This window comes from Euphorbia lathyris, chromosome 8 (genome assembly GCF_963576675.1).
Source record: "Euphorbia lathyris chromosome 8, ddEupLath1.1, whole genome shotgun sequence".
NCBI lineage: Eukaryota > Viridiplantae > Streptophyta > Magnoliopsida > Malpighiales > Euphorbiaceae > Euphorbia > Euphorbia lathyris.
Genome location: NC_088917.1, coordinates 66,136,286 through 66,157,353, shown reverse-complemented (window position 1 = coordinate 66,157,353; position 21,068 = coordinate 66,136,286). Strand labels below are relative to the sequence as shown.

At 34.6% G+C, this 21,068-nt stretch overlaps 2 protein-coding genes across 10 annotated transcripts; one reads left to right on the top strand and one right to left on the bottom strand.

The window, feature by feature from the left end:
- Nucleotides 1-271: 271 nt before the first annotated feature.
- On the bottom strand, nucleotides 272-8,997 carry LOC136202528 (uncharacterized). Of its 2 annotated transcripts, XM_065993213.1 has the most exons (8): nucleotides 8,651-8,996; nucleotides 6,047-6,165; nucleotides 4,667-5,967; nucleotides 2,988-3,048; nucleotides 2,779-2,897; nucleotides 1,103-1,193; nucleotides 895-942; nucleotides 272-668 (listed from the first exon to the last, which is right to left on the bottom strand). In XM_065993213.1, exons 3-8 carry the CDS (start codon nucleotides 5,965-5,967, stop codon nucleotides 489-491), a joined length of 1,800 nt encoding a protein of 599 aa, XP_065849285.1. In that variant the 5' UTR covers nucleotides 6,047-6,165; nucleotides 8,651-8,996; the 3' UTR covers nucleotides 272-488. The 2 variants fall into 2 exon arrangements, with proteins under 2 accessions (XP_065849285.1, XP_065849286.1); XM_065993214.1 differs by lacking the exon at nucleotides 6,047-6,165 and having other exon boundaries at nucleotides 8,651-8,997.
- A 1,345-nt stretch (nucleotides 8,998-10,342) lies between these two features.
- On the top strand, nucleotides 10,343-20,591 carry LOC136202868 (uncharacterized). 8 transcript variants are annotated; one of them, XM_065993814.1, is made up of 8 exons: nucleotides 10,343-10,692; nucleotides 11,152-12,646; nucleotides 13,544-13,604; nucleotides 13,697-13,815; nucleotides 15,296-15,438; nucleotides 18,413-18,503; nucleotides 19,689-19,736; nucleotides 20,048-20,185. In XM_065993814.1, exons 2-7 carry the CDS (start codon nucleotides 11,313-11,315, stop codon nucleotides 19,711-19,713), a joined length of 1,773 nt encoding a protein of 590 aa, XP_065849886.1. In that variant the 5' UTR covers nucleotides 10,343-10,692; nucleotides 11,152-11,312; the 3' UTR covers nucleotides 19,714-19,736; nucleotides 20,048-20,185. The 8 variants fall into 8 exon arrangements, 6 of the variants coding, with proteins under 6 accessions (XP_065849886.1, XP_065849887.1, XP_065849885.1 ...); XM_065993813.1 differs by lacking the exon at nucleotides 15,296-15,438 and having other exon boundaries at nucleotides 10,345-10,692; nucleotides 11,152-11,240; nucleotides 11,337-12,646; nucleotides 20,048-20,591; XM_065993812.1 differs by lacking the exon at nucleotides 15,296-15,438 and having other exon boundaries at nucleotides 10,345-10,692; nucleotides 13,700-13,815; nucleotides 20,048-20,591.
- Nucleotides 20,592-21,068: the final 477 nt, after the last annotated feature.

The window sequence follows — 21,068 nt, the reverse complement described above, 5'->3', positions numbered from 1 at the left end:
TTTTGTTACTAATATTTGCTTTCGTTAGAGCTGCCATTTAAGACATTTATGCTAGGTCTGATCTGATGCCCAATCAATGAAATCTAATGTAATTTCTTTGGTGTAATCTAATATTATTCATAAGATAAAAGTTATGGTGAATCAAATTATTAAAGGTTATTTCTTTTGTCATGAAATTTTTTGGTCACTGCTTTATCTTCCTGGCTCAAGTTCAAATACAATGGGATGATTAAATACCCAAAAGAAGAAAAATGATGCTGCTGTCTTCAACTGGGGGAAAAAAAATTGCTGTCTTCAGTAAAAGTGAATTTCTTCTTGCCTTTTTCCTATTTCATATGGAACTTGTATATTCAGTACAGTTACAAAATTTGAAATATAATTGCCTAAATCTGATATGTAAATGCCTCCATGTATGTATGTGCGCTACACTTTGGTAACCTACCAAAACTGAAACAAAACGCAAATACCAGTCAACAGACTCAAAAGTCCTAACTCTGATGACCGTCTTTGTTGCGATTGCTACCATGAGTGTAGCGCCTGTATATTATACTTGCATCTGGATTTTGCTGATCCAGTTTCTGCTGTTGCTGCTTTAAAGCTTCCATTGAATCATTATCTTTCTTCCTGTGCTCCAATTTCCGCTGTTTCGCATCTAACCGTGGTCTCAACTACACAAGCACAATTTCATGTTAACCAAACAGATTAATCAAATTACAAAAACAACATATTCGATCACTTCCTCTAAATTTGAGTCATGTTTCGCCATAAAAACAACAGAACAAATTAAATTAAAGCAGATTCATATTTCGCTCAGAAAGGAAATATTGGAGTCCAACATGCCCCAACATCTAGTGCATTCACACATATTTCGCAAAACAGGAGTCTACAACATACCATTTGAATGTACTTTAGTTGCTTGAGAACTTGATCTGTCTCCACCTCCTGCAGATAAAAGGATATTCTGTCATGCAAATATAAAGTAGGAGTACCAACAGCAAAATGAAGCAATTTCAATAGTCAACACAAATTGGTAATAGTAGTAAACAGGATGCTAAAAAGAAAAAAAAAAGGAGAAATATCAAGATATTAAAGCTTAATTCACCTGAGGCGCAGCACAATCAGCGCGAATAGGGTCCCAACCGAGAGAGCAGAAGCACTCCCATTTATCAGTTTGGACTTCAAACAGAGGAGCCCTATGATATAAAGACGAATGTCATTAGCACTCAAAAAGCAATACCTAAAGAATAACAGGAATAGCACACCCAAACACAGACACAAAGTAAAGGATGAAGTAAAGCCCCTTCTACTAACCAAGAACTAAGAGACCCAAAAGCCAAAACTATATTTCCCTATCCATACGACAACTATATAATATATATATATATATATATATATATATATATATATATATATATATATTCAACACCTTTTGCTTTAATTTTATGTCGGGTGAGAATCATGCCCTGTGGAGATTGTTATGTTGAGCAAGAAAACTTTGCAAGCTTATAGATGCACATGCAGCAATAAAAGATTTAGATTGTGTACTAGAAATCCACCCAAAGTTGTCTAGACAAAAATATCATGGCCTGACTTTTATTCCCCATATACAATTGCTATCGGTTAGAAAATGCCAAATATTTGAAGTCATAATTGCTAAGACACTTTCCAGAGGATCTCATACAGATGTATTGCTTGCATTTGAGACCTTTCAGCTATTGGCATAATAACCTTGTGAATCTAACAAATTAAATGAAAATATTGTAGCAGTTAATGGTCCAAAACACATATTGAGAAGAAATAAATTTCAAAATAGTTTTTGATTTACAATTTTGAAATATATAGGCCCCGTTTGTTTGGCAAAAAATATTGTGCAGAAAAATATTTTTTTGATTTTCCGGTGTTTGTTTGCTTAGGAAAATAAGTCAACTGAAAAATTTAGGCCACTCAATAGAAAAATTTATGAACAAACTGAGGCAAAATGTTTTACCCTTTTGAAAAGAATAAAACATTTCCTAAGCTCTTTGAGCCATATTTCATTCCTTCTTACCCTTTTGAAAATAATAGTGACCCACCATTTATTCCCGTTTTCCTGTGTTGGAAAATATTTTACTTTCCAACACAAAATTTTCCTTTACCCAATATTAACCAAAACACAATATTTTCCGGCAAACAAACGAGGTCATAACCTTTGTTCATATGCAGTGCCAGAAAATAAAACATAAATCCAAATGCAGTCTACTTGCTCTTCATAAAACTAGGTCCTTAAAATTTTGATTTCCCCTTCCTCACTCAGGCTATTCCAGTTGCTACACCTAATACAACTCACACATATCATAATGCTAGACATATATATGGAGTTGCGTTTTTTTAACGAGTCCAGCATTCAACACCCTAATTGTGATGGTGGAGCTATGTTTTAGGAGTCAGCTAAGAGCTCTACAAGATTCAAATTGTGCAGATGTCTCACAATTTAAGTTTTTGAGTTGGACATTCTAAAAAAGCATACGAACACTTCCAATGTGTTATATACCATGAAAATATAGAGAAGTCCATGGGATACCATGCAGATTAAGAGCCTACATGAATATAAATACAAAGTTCTCCTTCATCAAGGAGACATTGTAAGCCCACAGCAGTCTAAGCATGCTTTAGTTGACTTAGGCATGCTTACGTTTATTACATTGAATTATTATTTAACACAATGATTTTCCATCAGTTGCCTGCTATACCCAGAAGCACAATTACCCAAAACCAAAAGAGAACCATTATCAAGTTTACCTGCGCCACTTTCCACATATAGTTCCATTAGCACTTTCTCCTGCATCGTCTACAGCCGCTCTACACTGAAGCCAGTTACTAATCGAGCTAACCTTAGATCGATCCTTGAAATTCAACTCCTACATGTACAAGATATGTCAGTTCTACCTGAACATACAACAAGAAGTTAACTAAATGGAAATATGAGTAGAAACATTGTGCATCCTTACAATAGAACTGATGAAATCAGATGGATCCATTTCCAAAGGCTCAGGAATTTTATCTATATCACTGCATTAAAATTAAAACAAGTCACAATATGGTCAGATGTTAGAAGTCAAATCACAAAGGGTTCGACCCCCATTTAATTACTTAGTCCACCTTGCAATAGCAATCGTCTACAGTCCATCTTGCAATAGCAATCGTCTACTGTTTTTAGCAAATATAGGTCGAACACACGCCAAAAAGATTAGAGGATGCAAAATATTTTTAGATTTCACGGAGAAGTTCCAGAACAGAAAATAACTTTTAGAAAGAGTATATTATCAACAAATAGAAAATGAGGTAGAGTACTACAGTTAAACCTATTCACCAACAATTAATTCAGATGTATGCTTAGTAACCGTGTTGCAAATTGATGCACAATTATAAACCATCATTATATACCTATAAATCCACTATTTAAAAGCAGCAAGGTTTAACGGTATACAAAGAATTCACAATTCACGTTGCTACTGAATTCTCCTCTGATTATCTAGCCTTGGTTTCCTGAAACCTTCTAACTTGTTTCTGCTCTATCCCAAAAAGGATTTATTACTGTTTTAGTCTTATATTAACACCTAAAAGCTCAAACACTGATGCTCAGTAAAATTATGCATAGAAAACATGAAAAAGAAAAAAAATAAACTATTTAGCAATCCATAATTCTTAGTTTTCAACAAGCTGTATGATTATCATCGTAAGGAAGGCCCAGCTGTTTTTAGCAAGGTTGTCAACTAGAAAAGTTGGCCAAATTACAGACTCTGGTGAGCTAGTAGATAATTTTGCCAACTTCACAAGGAAGGCGCATCTTATCTAACACCTTTAGAGTTGTGTTAAATAATTTGGCCATATTCTTCCAAAGACTCCTAAATATAGAAAGAATATGGACAAATTATCTAGTGGCATTAACAGAGGGTCTAACATGATAACTATTTGTATTGGTGCTATCGCATTTCAAACCACTTCTAAAGATGTAAATTTCAAGATGCTTAAAATCCTAAATGCACCTGAAAAGTCATATTTGCTCCCTTCTTTTTCATTTGCGCCATCCAGTTGAATCTGGACTGGTCTAGCTCTATCGGGCTGGGTATTCTAATCAGTGCTTCCCCTTAGCTGGAGCTATCTAAAGCGGTTTCGAGCTGGGAAAGACACTCAACCCAACAATTGGTTTTTTTCATTCACAAGACCCGAACCTAAGACTTTGCTTTTGGATAAACATTCATAAGGTTTTTTTTTTTCAGATGCTGCAAGAACATTGCTGAACAGGCTTACAACATTCATGCAGATCAGCGTGTTAAACAATTACCAAGGTGTAATTGCCTATGATGCTTCACTGGGTGTATAAAAGGATACATACATTACCACTTGCTAGATTACATCAAAGTCGAACACAATTCCTTATAGTAGCAACCACATAATGTGAAGTATATGACTTGCACAACAATCTCATGAAAAATTCCAACAAGACTTGGTGATTGGAGAGAGACAGCAATGAACAACTATACAATATGACAACATGATACTCCCAAAAGATTCGGGAAAAAAAAATTATTCTCAACAGCTTCCTATGTATATTATTAAGGTTAGGTTATTGTTCCTTATTAGTATTCAACAGAAATTAACATGTGAGGTTTGCAAAGGAACCTACTTGGTGATTGGACCGGACCACTCTGGAACTTCTGCTTGAAAACCTTTACCACATCTAACACGACTTGAATATGGCCCAGTATCTCGTAGCATCAATAGTATAGGATTTGATTCCTCTATAGAAGAACTTAAAAATCTGCGCTCTTTACCAATCACATAAGGAGATGTGAAAATTGCCTCCTTAAGAATTTTATGACACTTCTTTGAGCATGAATGGCAGAACCACTCATCAAGCGGTATTTTTTTCACACGAGGATTGCAGCAAAATAAATGAAATGCATCTTCACAATTGTCACAAATCAGCATTTTAAGTGCAGATTCCGGATGAGAACAAATCTTGCACAACCGAGAACAGCTGCTTGCACTACTATCACCAACACCTTCAGCAGAAGCATAATTCCTACTAGGCGAAATTCCATGAAGCACTCCCTGGCTTCTAAGTATGGAGATGCATAGATCCTTTTCTGACATACCCTCCTCTGAGAACTCTGCAGCCATAACACTAGACGAGGAGCACTCAACAGAATCATCCACTTCAGTCTGCATAGAAGCTGAAACAAGTACACTGTCTGACTTTGATGATGAACAACTATCATTTATACTGTCAACTTCAATCATTCTCTGCCTCATACTTTTGGAAGCTTCATTAGACTCTTGTTCCTCTACCACATGATTACCTCTTTTGCGGACTGTAGAAGGGACAAAAGGATCTAAACGAGCGTGAAAACTTTGAGAAGCCACATGCAGCTCCTTAACTGCATCAGAAGGAGAATCAGAACTGACAACAGATAGACAAGGAGCCTCTGCAGAGAAATCAACAGTATATCTGCCTTGTGGGTTTTTTCGCCTATAAACAAAATCTTTTCCACTGTACTTGGAAATTCTATCAGACCCTAGTTCCTTTACAGATGAGCATCCGTTGATAGATTCTGATTTGAAAACAACAGGCTCCCTGTTAACTGCTATAGAAGGCACAAGAGGATTTTCATTAGCATGTTCGCTTTGAGAAGCCGCTTGTTCTCTGATTGCAACTGAAGGAGCATCAGAACTGATGACAGAAAGGCAATCCTCTCCGTTTCTCTTTGTGGTTGCAGGGGCTTCTGCTGAAGAAAGGGTGACTGACTTTCCTTGTTGCTTCTTTCGCAAATATACAAAACTAGGACTTTCAGACATTATACTGACAGTTGATAGATTAGGAATTGCTGCACAACTAAAGAGGCATGAATAATCAGCATTCTTAACTTCCCCTGATGCACATTCTCTGGAGCTGATATGAGAGTCTTCAAGACAACTTTGACACATCTGGAAAATTTCATTATGAGACACCCATTCACCGATAAAATAATTTGCCAAAGAGAGAAAATAGAGCAGCTGAACATACTAGATAGAGAACTCTGTAATGACATTTCCACCTGAAAGAAGTCTGCACTTATATGCACAGATTCCTTCTATGATTCAAGAATCCAATTCACGTTAACTTAAAATGATTGATTCTGATAACTGCATGCAGCATGACAATGGCAATTATTTTATAAAAAATATATATATATTTTGTTCCAATAACACTGATCATTTCAGCACAATAGAACTACATATTTTTTTCTACATGTAAGAACTAATTTTCCTCTCATTAAAATTAAGTGCAAAAGGATCAAATGATTGCTATAAACAATTTGTTTGAAGAAAACCCATTGACACAACAACAAGGCTGAAACCATCATTAAGAACTAAGGTGTCGTTTGGTACGTTGTAATGGCCGTTGTAATGGAATGCCCATTACAATGAATGTTCATTACCATGTTTGGATTAGTCTATTGCTTTTGTCGTAATGGAATCACAACTACATCACTTAATTTTTCTTTAGAAATTTATGTAATGGGGATTACATAAAAAATAGGTATGAAATCCCATTACGACTAGCTCAAATATATATTTTTATTATTCATATTTATTATCCACAATTCTTATTAAACGGTAAAACATAAAATGAGAAAAACATGACAAATGCAAAGAACGGGGAAGATGTGAAAACGGAAAAACACGAAAAATAGAAAAATGGAAAAATATGAAAAACGAGAAAAACATGAAACACGAAAATGAAAAAATAAGAAAAACGCGAAAGATGGGAAAATACGGAAACGGAAAATGGAAAAGACGTGAAAAACTAAAAACGCGATAATATAAAAATAGAAAAACGCAAAAACGAACAAAACGAACAAAAGTTAACAAGTTTTTAAGCATCGTATATGGATGATGTTCCTATGCATATGAAAATTTGAGAATAATTGAAGTTTCTAACTACATTTGACGAAACAAACATAAGTATTGTAATAATTACTTGGCCTAATGCTCCCCCTAACTCATCAAATGTCCTATTTACCCCATTAACTCCATAAAAATGGTATTTCTCACCCCTCTCAACTTGTCCATTTACACCCCAACTCATAGCATGTCCTATTTACCCCCTTAACTCCATAAAAGTGGTATTTCTCACCCCTTACAATCCGTTATCGATGTCTAAATTGATACCATTTTTTAAACGTTAAACTTATATTGATGCTATTTTGTACGTGAAACCTAAATTGATACTTTCCTAAAAACCATAGGTCTATTTTGGTACCTTATCCCTGCATATAATGTCTTTAATTTGTTTATATTATTTTTTATTCATTCTTTCTCTTTTCAACTTTTTTGGCTAGTTAAATTTTAATTATCTAATTATTGTAATACAATATTATTGTAATAAACACATGAAGAATCAATATCATTATCAAATAAAAACAACATAAAAAGTTGATATTAAAAAAAGTATATTTTCAAACTCATTTAAATAAGTCCTATTAATTTTGCACTATGAAGGGGTAAGAAATGCCACTTTTATGGAGTTAAGGGGTAAATAGGATCATAAGGGATGAAAAATACCACTTTTATGGAGTTAAGGGGGTAAATAAGACATTCGATGAGTTGGGGAGGGGTAAAATGACCAATTTGGACAAGTTAAAAGGTGAGAAATGCCATTTTTATGGAGTTAATGGGATAAATAGGACATTCGATGAGTTGGAAGGGTAAAATAGCCAATTTGGACAAGTTAAGGGGGCTGGAGGAGCATTAGGCCTAATTACTTTTCACCAATTTTTTTTAAAATTTGCTAACCAAACATTGTAATGTAATCATTATTACATTGCATTACATTACAATTTTGATTACATTGCATTACATCATACCAAATAGGACCTAAATGCAAAAGTATCAAATGATTGCCATCAACAATTTGTAGCAAGCAAACCCCGATAGAGATTAATATAAGAACTATTGTTAAGCCTTAACTATCAACTTAAGCTTTTAGCTCAATTAGTTCCATGACATGGTATGAGAGCCTCTTGGGTTCGAATGCTAGCAGCCTCATTATTTGGTGAAACTAAAAACACATGGTGAGATAGGCCTGCGTTGTGCAGGCTTCAAGCCGAGGGGCATTCTCTTGAGGGGTGTGAGAGATTAATATAAAAATTATTCTTGGGCCTGAACTATCATCTTGAGCTTTTAGTTTAATTGATTCCATGACAAACCCATTGACACAACAAGGTTGAATTTTACTATCCCTGAATTAGGAAACTAAGTTTGCAACCATCAAATTCAAATAGCGTACAAGGGGATCACATCACATGCTTGCCATAAATTATTCTTCCACCAAGGCCGCATTTGTTCTTTCTAAATGCACGAAATTAACTTGGCAATCATCTCAAAATTGGGTACAAAAGGATCAAATGCATGCCCATCAACAATACAATACAGCACTAATCATATCTTCAACTTGAATGAAGTAATTTGAACTGTTCCAAAATTCAATACCTTGTTTCATCAAGAAAGAGCGTCAGAATAAACTATAAAATACAAGAAGACTGAAAAACATGATTGAAATTGGGTTTATCGACCTTACCACCAAAGAATTTTTGACAGTAAAGAGGAAAAGTGCAACGAGGCGTACCTGTGTAAAGAACAATCTGTTCTCTAAATCTCGTCCTTTGGAAACCCTAAAGAAAGAATAAGAAATACCAAAAAAAAAAAAACGAAGAGAAAAGATGCGTCTGTTGGAGGAAAAAACACCAACACAACACAACACACCCTTTTTATTTAACCCCTTTCCTTTCTGGCTGGCTTATGACTTTCACAGTCACAAAACTGATTGCAATATGCTAAAATCACTCAATTAAATTTTGATCAAATCACTCAATTTTAATTTGAAATACTAATTCATTTTCTTAATCATAAATTTCAAAGCTAAAATCTTGGCCTAATCTGTGTAAGAAAGTTAATCAACTCTAAGACTAGACAAGTGAATTCATTCTAAACATTCCTCAAATATATATGTACTACTAATATTTATCAACAAAACTGTGGGAAATTTGAATTTTCAAAGTGAATCGTTTCTTCAAAAATTACTTTGGAAACAATTTTAAAAATTAAAAAGATGCACTTTACAAATGATTGTATATAAAATCTTCATTAAATTACAAATATTTTTTATCCAAAAATTAAGAGGTTAAATGCATATTCGTGACTGAATTTTTATGGTTGTCTTAACATGTAATTCAATTTTAATTTGTCTCAACAAAATCATTTAACTTTAAATTTTGTAACAATTAAGACACTCTAATGATTTGAAAAGCAAAAAGTTGACGGAAAAGTGACATGATTGCCACCTAGATGACATGATTGCCACACACATCAACAATAGTCAACTTTCAATACTGACTAAAACGACACATGACCGCTATCTAGATGACATATGGTTACCACCTAGTTGACCGAAACAACATGTGTCAACTATGTGGTAGTCACATGTCGTTTTGGTCAATGGTAAAAGTTTACTATGGTTGATTTATAGTTGGCTATCTTGAGATAAATATAAAAATCGCTAGAGGTTCTGTTTTTAAAGTCGCTAGAGTGATTTAATTGAAACAAAATTTAAAGTTTATTGATTTTGTTGAGACAAATTGAAATTAAGTGGCTATCTTGAGATAAATATAAAAATCCAGTGACTAATTGTGTATTTAACTCAAAGACATCTGTTTGTAATTTTCTAGAATTTGCAAATACACAAATCACAAGTATTTTTTCTTTTTAATTTACCCAGTATAAAATATTATAATATCTTTTAGCCTGTTTTTAGGAATAAATTTATTCCCATGATTAAGAAAGCAGATTTAGTCTCTGACACGAAAAAATCTTCAATTAAGCAAATTCATAAACTATAGATTTAAAATTACACAATTTTCTATAGTGTTAAATTTATATCTTACCATTGTTTTCAACTTTTTACTATAATAACATATGAGCTTGAACTTACGGCAAGGAAAACGATTTTCGTGGCACCTTCATCCGGATTCGATTCTGGCTATGGAGTTAATGGATATCAGTAATTTTCATGTAGTCAATGACTGATCTAAGTGAATTTGATCAATAATGGAGATTAAGATCATCGTCAGATTTAGATTTACACCTCCTAGATTTAATGGTGACTGATCAGGTGAAAACCACAATGGTAATAGATATAGTAATAATAATATGCATTTCCAAAATATACGTAGAAGAATTTTAAAATAAATGAGTTGAAATAAAATGATTTAAGACTTTTGAATTCATTTAAGTTCCAACAGCTTTTTAAAAATATTGCACACAGATTTGAGGAATGTTTAGAATTCACTTGTCTAGTCTTAGGCCAAGGGTTTTAGAACTCACTTAGTATTGAAATTTATGATTAAGAAAATTAATTTATTATTTCAAAATTTTAATTTTCTTGTTGCAATCAGTTTTGTGGTAGTTAATGTCATTAGCAAGCCTGAAAGATTTTTAATAAATGCTATAAAATAAAATAAAAAAGGAGAGGGAAAGAAAGCAAGGTGGTTCTGTTGTGTTGTGTTGTATTGGTATATTTCCCCTCTTTCCTCTTCGTTTTTGTATTCCTTCTTCTTCTTCTTTAGGGTTTTCAAAGCACGGGATTAAGAGAACAGGTTGTTCTTTACACAGGTACGCCTCTTTGCACATTTGTTCTTTACTGTCTTTTCTTCTTTTATTTTAAGCTCGATAACCCCAATTTCAATCATGTATTCAATCTTCTTGTATTTTATAGTTTAGTTTAACGCTTTTTCTTGATTAATCAAGGTATGGGAACATTCAATTTTGGAACAGTTCAGATTACTACATATTTAAGTTGAAGATATGATTAGTGTTGTATTGTTGATGATGACATGCATTTGATCCTTTTATACTCAATTTAGATATGGTTGCGGAGTTCATTTCATGCATCCTTGTTGTGTCAATGGGTTTTCTTGCAACAAATTGTTTATGGCCATCATTTGATCCTTTTGCATTTAATTTTTAGTGAGAGAAAACTTCATTCTTACATTTGATCCTATCGTGTTGTTGGAAACAAATACTTCTCTTTCTTTTTTGACTAAATAATTGTCTTTGTCCTGCTGCATGCAGTTATCATAATCCATCATTTTATGTTCATGTGAATTTGATTCTTGAATCATAGAGGGATTTCCAAGCATATAAGCGCAGACTTATTTCAGGTGAAAAGTCATTACGGAGTTCTCTATCTAGTATGCTCAGCTGCTCTGTTTTCTCTCTTTATCCGTGAATGGATGTGTCACAATGAATTTTTCCAGATGTGTCAAAATTGTTGTCAAGACTCTCATATGGGCTCCAGAGAATGTTCAGCAGGGGATGTTAAGAATGCTGATTATTCATGCCTCTTAAGTTGTCCAGCAACTCCTCAGCTATCAACTGTCAGTAGAATGTCTGAAATTCCTGTGCCTAATTTTGTGTATTTGCGAAGGAAGCAACAAGGAAAGCCAGTCACCCTTTCCTCAGCAGAAGCCCCTGCTGTCGCAAAGAGAAGTGGAGAAGAGTGCCTTTCTGTCATCAGCTCTGATGCTCCTTCAGTTGCAGTTAGAGAGCTACATATGGCTTCTCAAAGTGTGGATGCTAATGAAAATCCTTTTATGCCTCCTACAGTAGTTAATAAGGAGCCTTCTGTTTTCAAATCAGAACCTATCAATGGATGTTCACATGTAAAGGAACTAGGGTCCGACACAGTTTCCAAGTACAGTTTTTTTTATAGGCGAAAAAACCCACAATGCAGATATGCTGCTGTTTTCTCTGCAGAGGCTCCTTGTCTATCTGTTGTCAGTTCTGATTCTCCTTCTAATGCAGTTAAGGAGTTGCATGTGGCTTCTCAAAGTTATCACATTCAATTAGATCCTGTTGTCCCTTCTACAATCTGCAAAAGAGGGAATCATGTGTCAAAATCAGAATTGATGGAGTCTAATGAAACTTCCAAAATTATGAAGCATAAAATCATTGAAGTTGACAGTAATATTGAAAGCTGTTCATCATCAAAGTCGGACACTGAACTTGTTTCAACTTTTATGCGGACTGAAGTGGATGATTCTGTTGACAGCTCCTCATCATCTAGTGTTATGGCTGCAGAGCTCTTGGAGGAGGGTATGTCGGAAAAGGATTTATTCATCTCCATACATAGAAGCCAGGGAGTGCTTCATGGAACTTCGCCTAGTAGGAATAATGCTTCTGCTAAAGGTGTTGGTGATAGTAGTGCGAGTAGCAGTTCTCGTTTGTGCAAAATTTGTTCTCGTCCTGATTCTACACTTAAAATGCTGATTTGTGACAATTGCGAAGAGGCATTTCATTTATTTTGCTGCAACCCCCAAGTGAAAAGAATACCGCTTGATGAGTGGTTCTGTCATTCATGCTCAAAGAAGCGTCGTAAAATTCTTAAGGAGACAATTTCCTCATCTCCTTCGGCAATTGGTGAAAAGGGCAGATGTTTAAGTTATTCTATAGACGAATCAAATCCTATAGTATTGATGCTACTAGATACTGGGCCATATTCTAGTGGCGTTCGATATGGTAAAGGTTTTCAAGCAGAAGTTCCAGAGTGGTCTGGTCCAATCACCAAGTAGGTTCCTTTGGTAATCCACCACATGTTTATTTTCTGAGGAATACTAATAAGGAAGACTAACCTTAATCATATACATTGGAAGCTATCAAGAATAAATATTTGCAAACCTTTTTGGAGTATCATGTTGTGCAGTTTTTTATTGCTGTATCTTTCCCATTTGGTGGAAAGGCCTACTAGTCTTGTTGGAAATTTTCATGAGATTGCTGTGCAAGTCATATACTTCACATTATGTCAATTACAGCTATTATGTTAGGGAGCAGAACTGCTATCTGCATAAACAGGGAGGAATAGTGTTTGATGTATTCTAGGAAGTGGAAATGGTTTGTATCCTTTTATGCGCCCATTTGAGCATCATAGGCAATTACAGCTTGGTAATTTTATACCATGCTGTTCTGCATGAATTTTGTAACTCTGTTCAGCATTGTTCTTGCAGTATCTGAAAAAAAAAATCTTCTGAATGTTTATTCAAATGCAAGCAAATGTACCGACATGTTGTTGGTTGAAGTAGTTAGGAGCTCCTTCCCCCTTCAGCAAAGTCTTAGGTTTGGCCGTTCGGGTCTTGTGAATGACAAAACCAACTGTTGGTTTGAGTGTCTTCCCCATCTGGAGTCTAGATTCAACTGGATGGTGCAAACCAAAAAAAAAACAATCAAAAAAAAAAGGAAGCAGATATGATTTTTCAGATGCATTTGGGATTTTAAGCATCTTGAAACATACATCTTCTGAAGTGGTTTGAATTGCGATCCAAATAGTTATCATGGACTAAATAGGTTTCAGACTCTGTTAGTGAGCCACTAGATAATTTGGCCATACTCTTTCTATATTTAGGAGTCTTGGAAAGAATTTGACTTCTAATATTTGACCATATTTTGACTTGTTCTAATTTTAATGCAGTGATATAGATAAAATTCCTGAGCCTTTGGAAATTGATCCATCAGATTTCGTCATTTCTACTGTAAGGATGCAAAATCTTTCTGCCCATATTTCCATTTATTAGTTAACTTCTTGTTGTAGGTTCTGGTAGACTGACACATCTTTTACGTGTAGAAGTTGAATTTCAACAAGCCATCTAAGCTTAGCTCTATCGGTAACTGGCTTCAGTGTAGAGAGGTTATAGATGGTGCAGGAGAAAGTGATAATGGAACTATATGTGGAAAGTGGCGCAGGTAAACTTAATAACTGTTCTCTTTTGGATAATTGTGCTTCTAGGTTTAAGTCAAGCAGGCATCTGATGGAAAATCATTGGTAGTGTTTATATGCTTTCTTAGCATATCCAATTCAAAAACTTAAATTGTGAGGCATCTGCACAATTTGAATCTGTGTAGAGCTCTTTCTTAACTGACTCCTAAAACATAGCTCCACCATCGCAATTAGGATGTTGAATGCTGGCCTAGGTAAAAAAACGCAACTCCATATATATATGTCTAGCACTATGATGATGTTTGTGAGTTGTATTAGGTGTAGCAACTGGAATAGCCTGGGTGAGAAAGGGGAGATGAGACTCTTAAGGACCTAGTTTTATGAAGACCAAGTAGGCTGCATTTGGATATGTAACAAACCATGTAATACACTAGGAATACATGAGATACCATGTAATTAAAAGACTACAAAACATAGTAGCCCTACTAGCCACCTATAGTTGTCTTGTAGCAGCCTATAGTCAACAAGCATGTTGTACATTTATTACATTGACTTATGAACAAAGGCCATATATTTCACAATTGCAACTCAAAAACTATTTTGAAATTTATTTCTTCTCTTTAGGTTTTTTGGACCATTAACTGCTATGATATTTTCATTTCAATTTGCTAGATTCACAAGATTGTTATGCTATATAGTTAATTTTGTATTGATGTGTTTATTCATCTTGCTAATACAGTAAAACAGAATTTGTGTTTGTAGTAGGCAGTTTATTCCATGTCTCGCTTTAAAACCTTGATGCCAATAGCTGAAAGGTCTCAAATGCAAGCAATACATCTGTATGAGATCAATAAACAGTAAAGTTCTGGGGCATAAAAAATGTTGTTTTGCTTTCACTTAAAATTGTTAATAATTATACATTGTCTTAGAAAGGTCTAAAAAATTAATGAATTGTGTAAAAAATAAAATTGAAATTTCTCCAAAATGTTAATTAGTTCATTATTTGTGTTCTAAACAATGAAATTGGTTGTGCTATTTTTCAAACAAGATTGAACTGTTGCAATGAGAATTGACTGTTGCTGTGATTTGTTTATTAAATATAAATTGAAACCAAAAACTCAAAAGCGGTAGATGTTATGAATTTTAATGTCAATGCTAAAGGCTAGGGAAGGAAGAAAAGTGAGATGAGTAGGGATTGTGTGGGTGCGGTCACAGCTGCTGGATGAGGAATGGCAAGAGTGGGAATAAATCACCGAGTTGCGAATATGCTGAATTAACATAATTCTGCCAAGTTCTGATTGTGATTTGAAAACCTTTCTTATTGTGGCTACATCACATAATTCTGTATATTTGAATCCCTGTCAGATTCAATCATGAACTTTGGCTTCCAAATCTCATATAATATTATATCTCCTTTTAAGTTCATGTCTCATATAATATTATATCTCCTTTTAAGTTCATGTGATTTTCAAATGATATGGGATCTGGAGACTGAAATCCTTTTAGTCTTTTATCAGTGAAAAAGGATGAAGGTCAGTTTACAAGTTGGGAAGTCCTTAGTTATTGCTTATGCATCTTTGTGGAACTTCATATGGACATCCGTTCATGTTTAAAGTACCAGGAAGGACCCATGACGTGGAATAGACATGGTATGTATACGATGAGCTGGTTTGCGCATGATAGAGAAAGAAGTGTGATAAAGAAAATAACTAGAATTGTAGAATGAAAAAAAAAAAAAAAAACTGACAGAGACTGATTGTTAGATAAGTTGGAGGATGGACAACTTATTCCGGAAAGAATCTAACTCACCCAGTAAATTTGTGTCGGGTACAAATGTGAACAAAAAACAATGCTCCATTTTGAAGAGTTTAGAAATATCACAAACGGAGACGTCGGTCTTAATGAAAAGTAGTTATTAGCCTATTAGTTAATTAACTTAGGATTTGATTGAACTTTAGTCGTTACAGTTAGAAATTTTATTATGAATTATGATTAGTAGTTATTTGGAATATTTTTTATGCATTTTATGACTATGGACAATTGGATATGATTTAGTATTTGACAATTTGTTGCATTTTAGAAATGTTAATTGTTGTTATTTATGATTTTATACATTATTTTTCTTTAGTGCACCTCGTTTTGCTCAGGGGCACACCTGAGCCTTCGCCTTTAATAACTATGCTCCATGTTCTGTAGTCAGTAGATTTATAGTAATTATACTCACCTTGGCGCAACGGTAAACGTTGTCCTGTGATGTGACTGAAAGGTCATGGGTTCGAGTCTTAGGAGCGGCCTCTTGCCAAAACAATTGGCAAGGGAAGGCTTGCCCCCAATACACCCTTGTGGTGGGACCCCCCTCCGGACCCTCGCTTAGCAGGGACGCGTAGTGCACCGGGCCACCCATACTCACCTTGAATATGCTGGTTTGGAGGCCTGTATGAAGCATAAAGGAAGAATTTCAGTAAGTGAAAGCCATTGTGGGCTTTATTGAGGTGTATGCCTAGGTAATAATCCGTATGAAAGGTTCAAGGCATGGGAAATACAGGCCTTCCTAACTTTTATCCCCATGGTCCATGTCATTGTTTCTCTTTAATCCATCAAGCAAAGCTGCACTATAAATGCAAACACAAATAGGAGCTTAGCAGTTTTCATTTTACACCAAATGAAAACAAAGAAAACAAGAGACCGATAAATGATTCTTTCTCAAATAAGAAACAACAGATATAGCAGCTTATCATACTATCTCAGTTAAAGACTAAAAATGTCAGGCTTACATCCATTCTGACTTCCAAGTGCTGGACCCAATCCAGTAAAAAATGCGGAAGCTACTTTATATATGTAGTACCTTAAGTTGATAAATATATTGATTTTAAAAGAGTAAAGATAGGAGAAGAAGAAGAAAATTTTAGGTGATCAAAGGCTTGGAAGCCTTGTGATATTTGTGGCACACCATGACCATTGACCATATAAGCTATATTTATGGAGAACAACTCCATTGCCATTTGCTGCAAGTTGCTCTATAAGAAGGTTCGATAGTAGTGTTCTCTGACTCTTGGGTGTTGGACTATGTACGGTGTCATTTTTTTCATTACATTAGAATACATGAGGGCATCTCTGGCATCTAGAGTTTATTTTAAATCCCATCCCAATGTTGTGTCTAGTTGGATTTTGGTCCAAGTTTTTATGTAATCTCCCTCAACATAGTGAGGAAGTAGCAACATGTGATGTTATCCCTTAATGACCAAAAGGATATTCTGTTAGCATTAAGCATGTAACCATTTAGTTTTTGTGTTGATAGGGCAATGTTTCCTTTGAATCTCATTTGCTTGAATTATTGAGCTGCTTAATAATGTAGAACTAGAACTTAATAGGTTGGTCCTTGGTGTTATATTTCCTTCATTTATCCTTCATTGCAGGTTGATTATATTATCTCGTTTCCTAGTTAGCTCTTTGAAGTTGTGTTCAAGTGTCTATGCATTTGGGCCTCAGCCTTTGCAAGAGTGAAATCCTTTCCCATTGCTAAATCAAATTATTGAAGGTTGGTTAATGGCTTAGGAAGAGAAATAACACAACCCCTAAGGAGTCCTTGGAGAAGTGGACCAATTCTCCAGACCTCTTGTTTACTGGATTCCTTAAATTGCTTACCTTTCATCTGGTTGCATATCTCTCCCTCCATATACTTTGATCCCCTTAAACTGATAACCTATTTCACTTGGGCAATGTGATCATTCTAATTTCAGAATTAGGGTGATTCTAACTTAGAATGCAGTAGTAAATTGGTATGCTACCGACTTAAGAAAGAGGGGTATATTACTGTTGATATTGTAGTATTATGACGTATTAGACTTTAAACTGCTAAGCATATAACTATAGAATTTCTTAAGATGAGAGCATAATATGATAAATATTACAGTAATTCTGAATTGAGGCTCTTTTTTTTTGCTAAGATTAAGTACAAATCATTTAATTTTGCATGTTAAGAAATCTGAAGAGGAGCTGATTTGTGGCTGTTAGTAAAATCTGAGATTCTGCACTGATCTTTTCTTATAGTAAATTATGTTTTTAAAATGCTATATTGGTACTAAGGTATGCAAATGTTTTGATATATTTTTTCTCCTTGTTTTGACATATGCCCTGATAGTGATTGCTATATAGAAGTTAAGGGCTGTGAAGGAATAAAACTTACACGTGGTTGTTCCTAGTTAGAGTTAATTATATCAGGGGTTCATTGTGGGTATTGTATGAGACTTAGTAGTATACATAGGTGTCATATGGATAGGGAAATATAGTTTTGGCTTTTGGGTCTCTTAGTTCTTGGCTAGGAGAAGGGGGAGAAATCCCTAGGCTGTGGTTCGGTACAGATTTGTGTTTTCCCTTACTTTCTAATTCATCAATACAAGGCTGACATTCCATTGCTACTTTTTCTCTGCGTTTGTGTGTCTATTTGTGTGTATGGGTGTGCTATTGCTGTGATTTTCATCATGCGCATGTCAGGATGAATGTGCCTTTGTTTGTCTCTAGGTGTTGCTTTTTGAGTGCTAACAAGATAATTGGTCTTGTGCATTATGTTAGTATCTTGTATTAATTATGGACAAGACAATAACTTTTATCTTCATATCATAGGGCTCCTCTGTGTGAAGTCCAAACTGATGATTGGGAGTGCTTCTGCTCTGTCCTTTGGGACCCAATTCACGCTGATTGTGCTGCACCTCAGGTGAATTAAGCTTTAATATCTTGATGTTTCTCCTTTTTTTTTTCGTATTTTTAGATTTCTTGGGTTTGTAGAATGGAAAAAGGCATTTGGAAGACAGTTCTTAGGAGTCTGTAAGACAATATAATGAATGAATTGAGTGCTTCAAAGATTATGAGAACTGCACCATAGGTTTTAATTTATATCATTGCCTTCAAGAGGCATTTGTAGTTACTTTGTGGTGATGAGCTTGGACAATATCGATGATGAATATTTTGATATTGTGATCTAAGATGCTTGCCTTCTGCAACTGAAAATGTTGAAGATGAATGCCATACAACAAATGCTTGGATCATTATTGTCACTATCATAGTATCATGGTTCTTTGCTTTATCTTATTTTGTTGATGAATCTTAGCTTTACCTTCAGGCATCATCGTTGATAATAAAATTTGATTGAAGTCATTAATTTTGGATTGGTATAAACAAATTTTCAAACCTAATTTGGCCTTTAAACCTGCAGGAGTTAAGGGATATTTATATAAAAAAAAAACAATTGTATGCTAGTAGATGTTTATAGAGAAGTGACAATTGAATTGAAGATATTAGGAAAATAACTTCAAAAAGTGCAGAGCTGTTTCTTCAATTCAAATGGTTGAGGCACTTTTTATTGCAGAAAACTACATCTTTCATAATTAGATGATGTGGCAGTCAAGCCACCACAAACACCCTCCAAAAAAACTGTTCACTAGTTACCGAGCCGTTTTAAGAAGGTTAGGAACTATTGTCTAAAATAAAACAGTTTGGATGTCAAGTAACATTTGTGTAAAAGTTTGTCTAAATAAAATTGAAGTTAGCTTAGATTAGATTGAAATTTAGCAGCTGATGAGTTTAAAGACCATTAGAAGAATTAAGTCACTAATCTTAAATCAGTGAACAATTTTAACCAACAATCATGTTTCAGAAATGCAGATATATATTCATGTTATAAATGCTTGTCAAACTTAGAAGTTTTAAGTTTCCCTTTGGATACAATTTGTAGTGTCATTTGATTGCAATAGAGTCGTCTGTCAAACTGTCATCTCAATTTTGGAGAACAGTCTTTAGATGTGATAGTCTCCATTAGAGTTACTTGTATTACAGATTGCTGGGCGCTTCATTTTTCTGTTACTACTTGTGAATGACGGAATTTCCTTTTTCGTTTTTACAGGAGCTGGAGACAGAACAAGTTCTGAAGCAACTAAAGCTCATTCAGATGGTATGTTACAGACTCCTGTTTCGTGAAATTATGGTATTTGTTTTTATCGTGAAATTATGGTATTTGTTTTTATCGTGAAATGGGTAGTTGTACCTTGAAGCTAGCTAGAAGACCTCAGAAATTCATAGTCCATTAACATGAAAATATAACTTGAATTTAGAGAAAGTAGTCGAATATGTTGTTTGGAGTAAGATCTACTGGATGTTTATTAACAGAAATTTGGTCATCACGTTTATGTTTCAGGTCAAAGATGCTTTTCTTTTAATAATCTGTTTAATCTGTTTGGTTAATATGAATTTCTTCTTGTGTAGTTGAGACGGCGGTTACATGCGAAAAGGCCGAAAAGGGTGCGCAGGAAGAAAGAAAATGATTCAATAGAAGCTATAAAGCAGCAACAGCAGAAACCGGAGCAGCAAAATCCGCATGGAACTATTATGTACAGGCGCTACACTCATGGTCGCAACAAAGTCAGTTTTCAGAATTAGGACTTTGTATCTGGTTGTCTGGTAGTTGTCTTTTGTTTCAGTTTTGTTAGTCTACCAAGTGTAGCATACATGGAGGCACTTACCTGCTCCCTATGCTTTGAAAACGGTCTTATTTACCCAGAACTTGCTTAAAATGAACTAAAATTCACTTGGCAGACAACGCAAATGGAGGTTTTGGACAAGTTGAAGTACGTACCATTTAAGCAAGTTCAGAAGGGGGTCAATAGGTTACTTTTATCAATTTCAGGAGTAGATAAGACATTTTGAACAATTACATGAGGTAGAGATGAGATGTATTAAGCATATATTTCTTTTGTCTCCAACTTTGTAACTACATATGAAAGAAAACGGCGACAAGTTTACTTGAGTAGTTCACGAGTATGAAATCTAGTTCATGAGTAAGAAATATAAGACTCATTCTTAAGAACAGCAATGAATATCAATATTGCTGTTATATGAGAAATAGAAACTACTTGATGGGTTGGATGAGTTTTGATGGGTTATACTAACTTTTTTTATATAGATTGTTTTGGTTGGATTATATGAGTTATGATGATTAGAGTATATGAGTTGGACTAATTTTTCAAACGAACTATTTTCTCTCCTCATTTTTTTCTTTTCAATTAGTAAATAAATTATATTTCATTGATTAAGATGTAGCGTTGTATTAAATGGTGCACGGATGTGTCAGTCGTACAATGAAATTTTTCTCTAAAAATTCTGTTCAGCCTTTCTTTCCTCCCGTTCCAAAAGAAAAAGAGTAATTAATTACTAGTTAACGGGGACAACTCGGATTTTTTTTGTAAAAAAAATGTTGCTTTTGTGTTCTTTCCACCTCTAAATTTGT

Bases quoted from the DNA above. Each gene is read 5' to 3' on its own strand.
- LOC136202528 (XM_065993214.1), bottom strand. From the start codon at position 5,967: ATGTGTCAAAGTTGTCTTGAAGACTCTCATATCAGCTCCAGAGAATGT. The intron at 3,049-4,666 runs GTAGGTTCCTTT...ATTTTAATGCAG, and splicing joins TGGTCCGGTCCAATCACCAA to TGATATAGATAAAATTCCTG. The intron at 943-1,102 runs GTGAATTAAGCT...TTTTATCTGCAG, and splicing joins CTGATTGTGCTGCGCCTCAG to GAGGTGGAGACAGATCAAGT.
- LOC136202868 (XM_065993811.1), top strand. From the start codon at position 11,313: ATGTGTCACAATGAATTTTTCCAGATGTGTCAAAATTGTTGTCAAGAC. The intron at 13,605-13,696 runs GTAAGGATGCAA...TTTTACGTGTAG, and splicing joins CAGATTTCGTCATTTCTACT to AAGTTGAATTTCAACAAGCC. The intron at 18,504-19,688 runs GTGAATTAAGCT...TCGTTTTTACAG, and splicing joins CTGATTGTGCTGCACCTCAG to GAGCTGGAGACAGAACAAGT.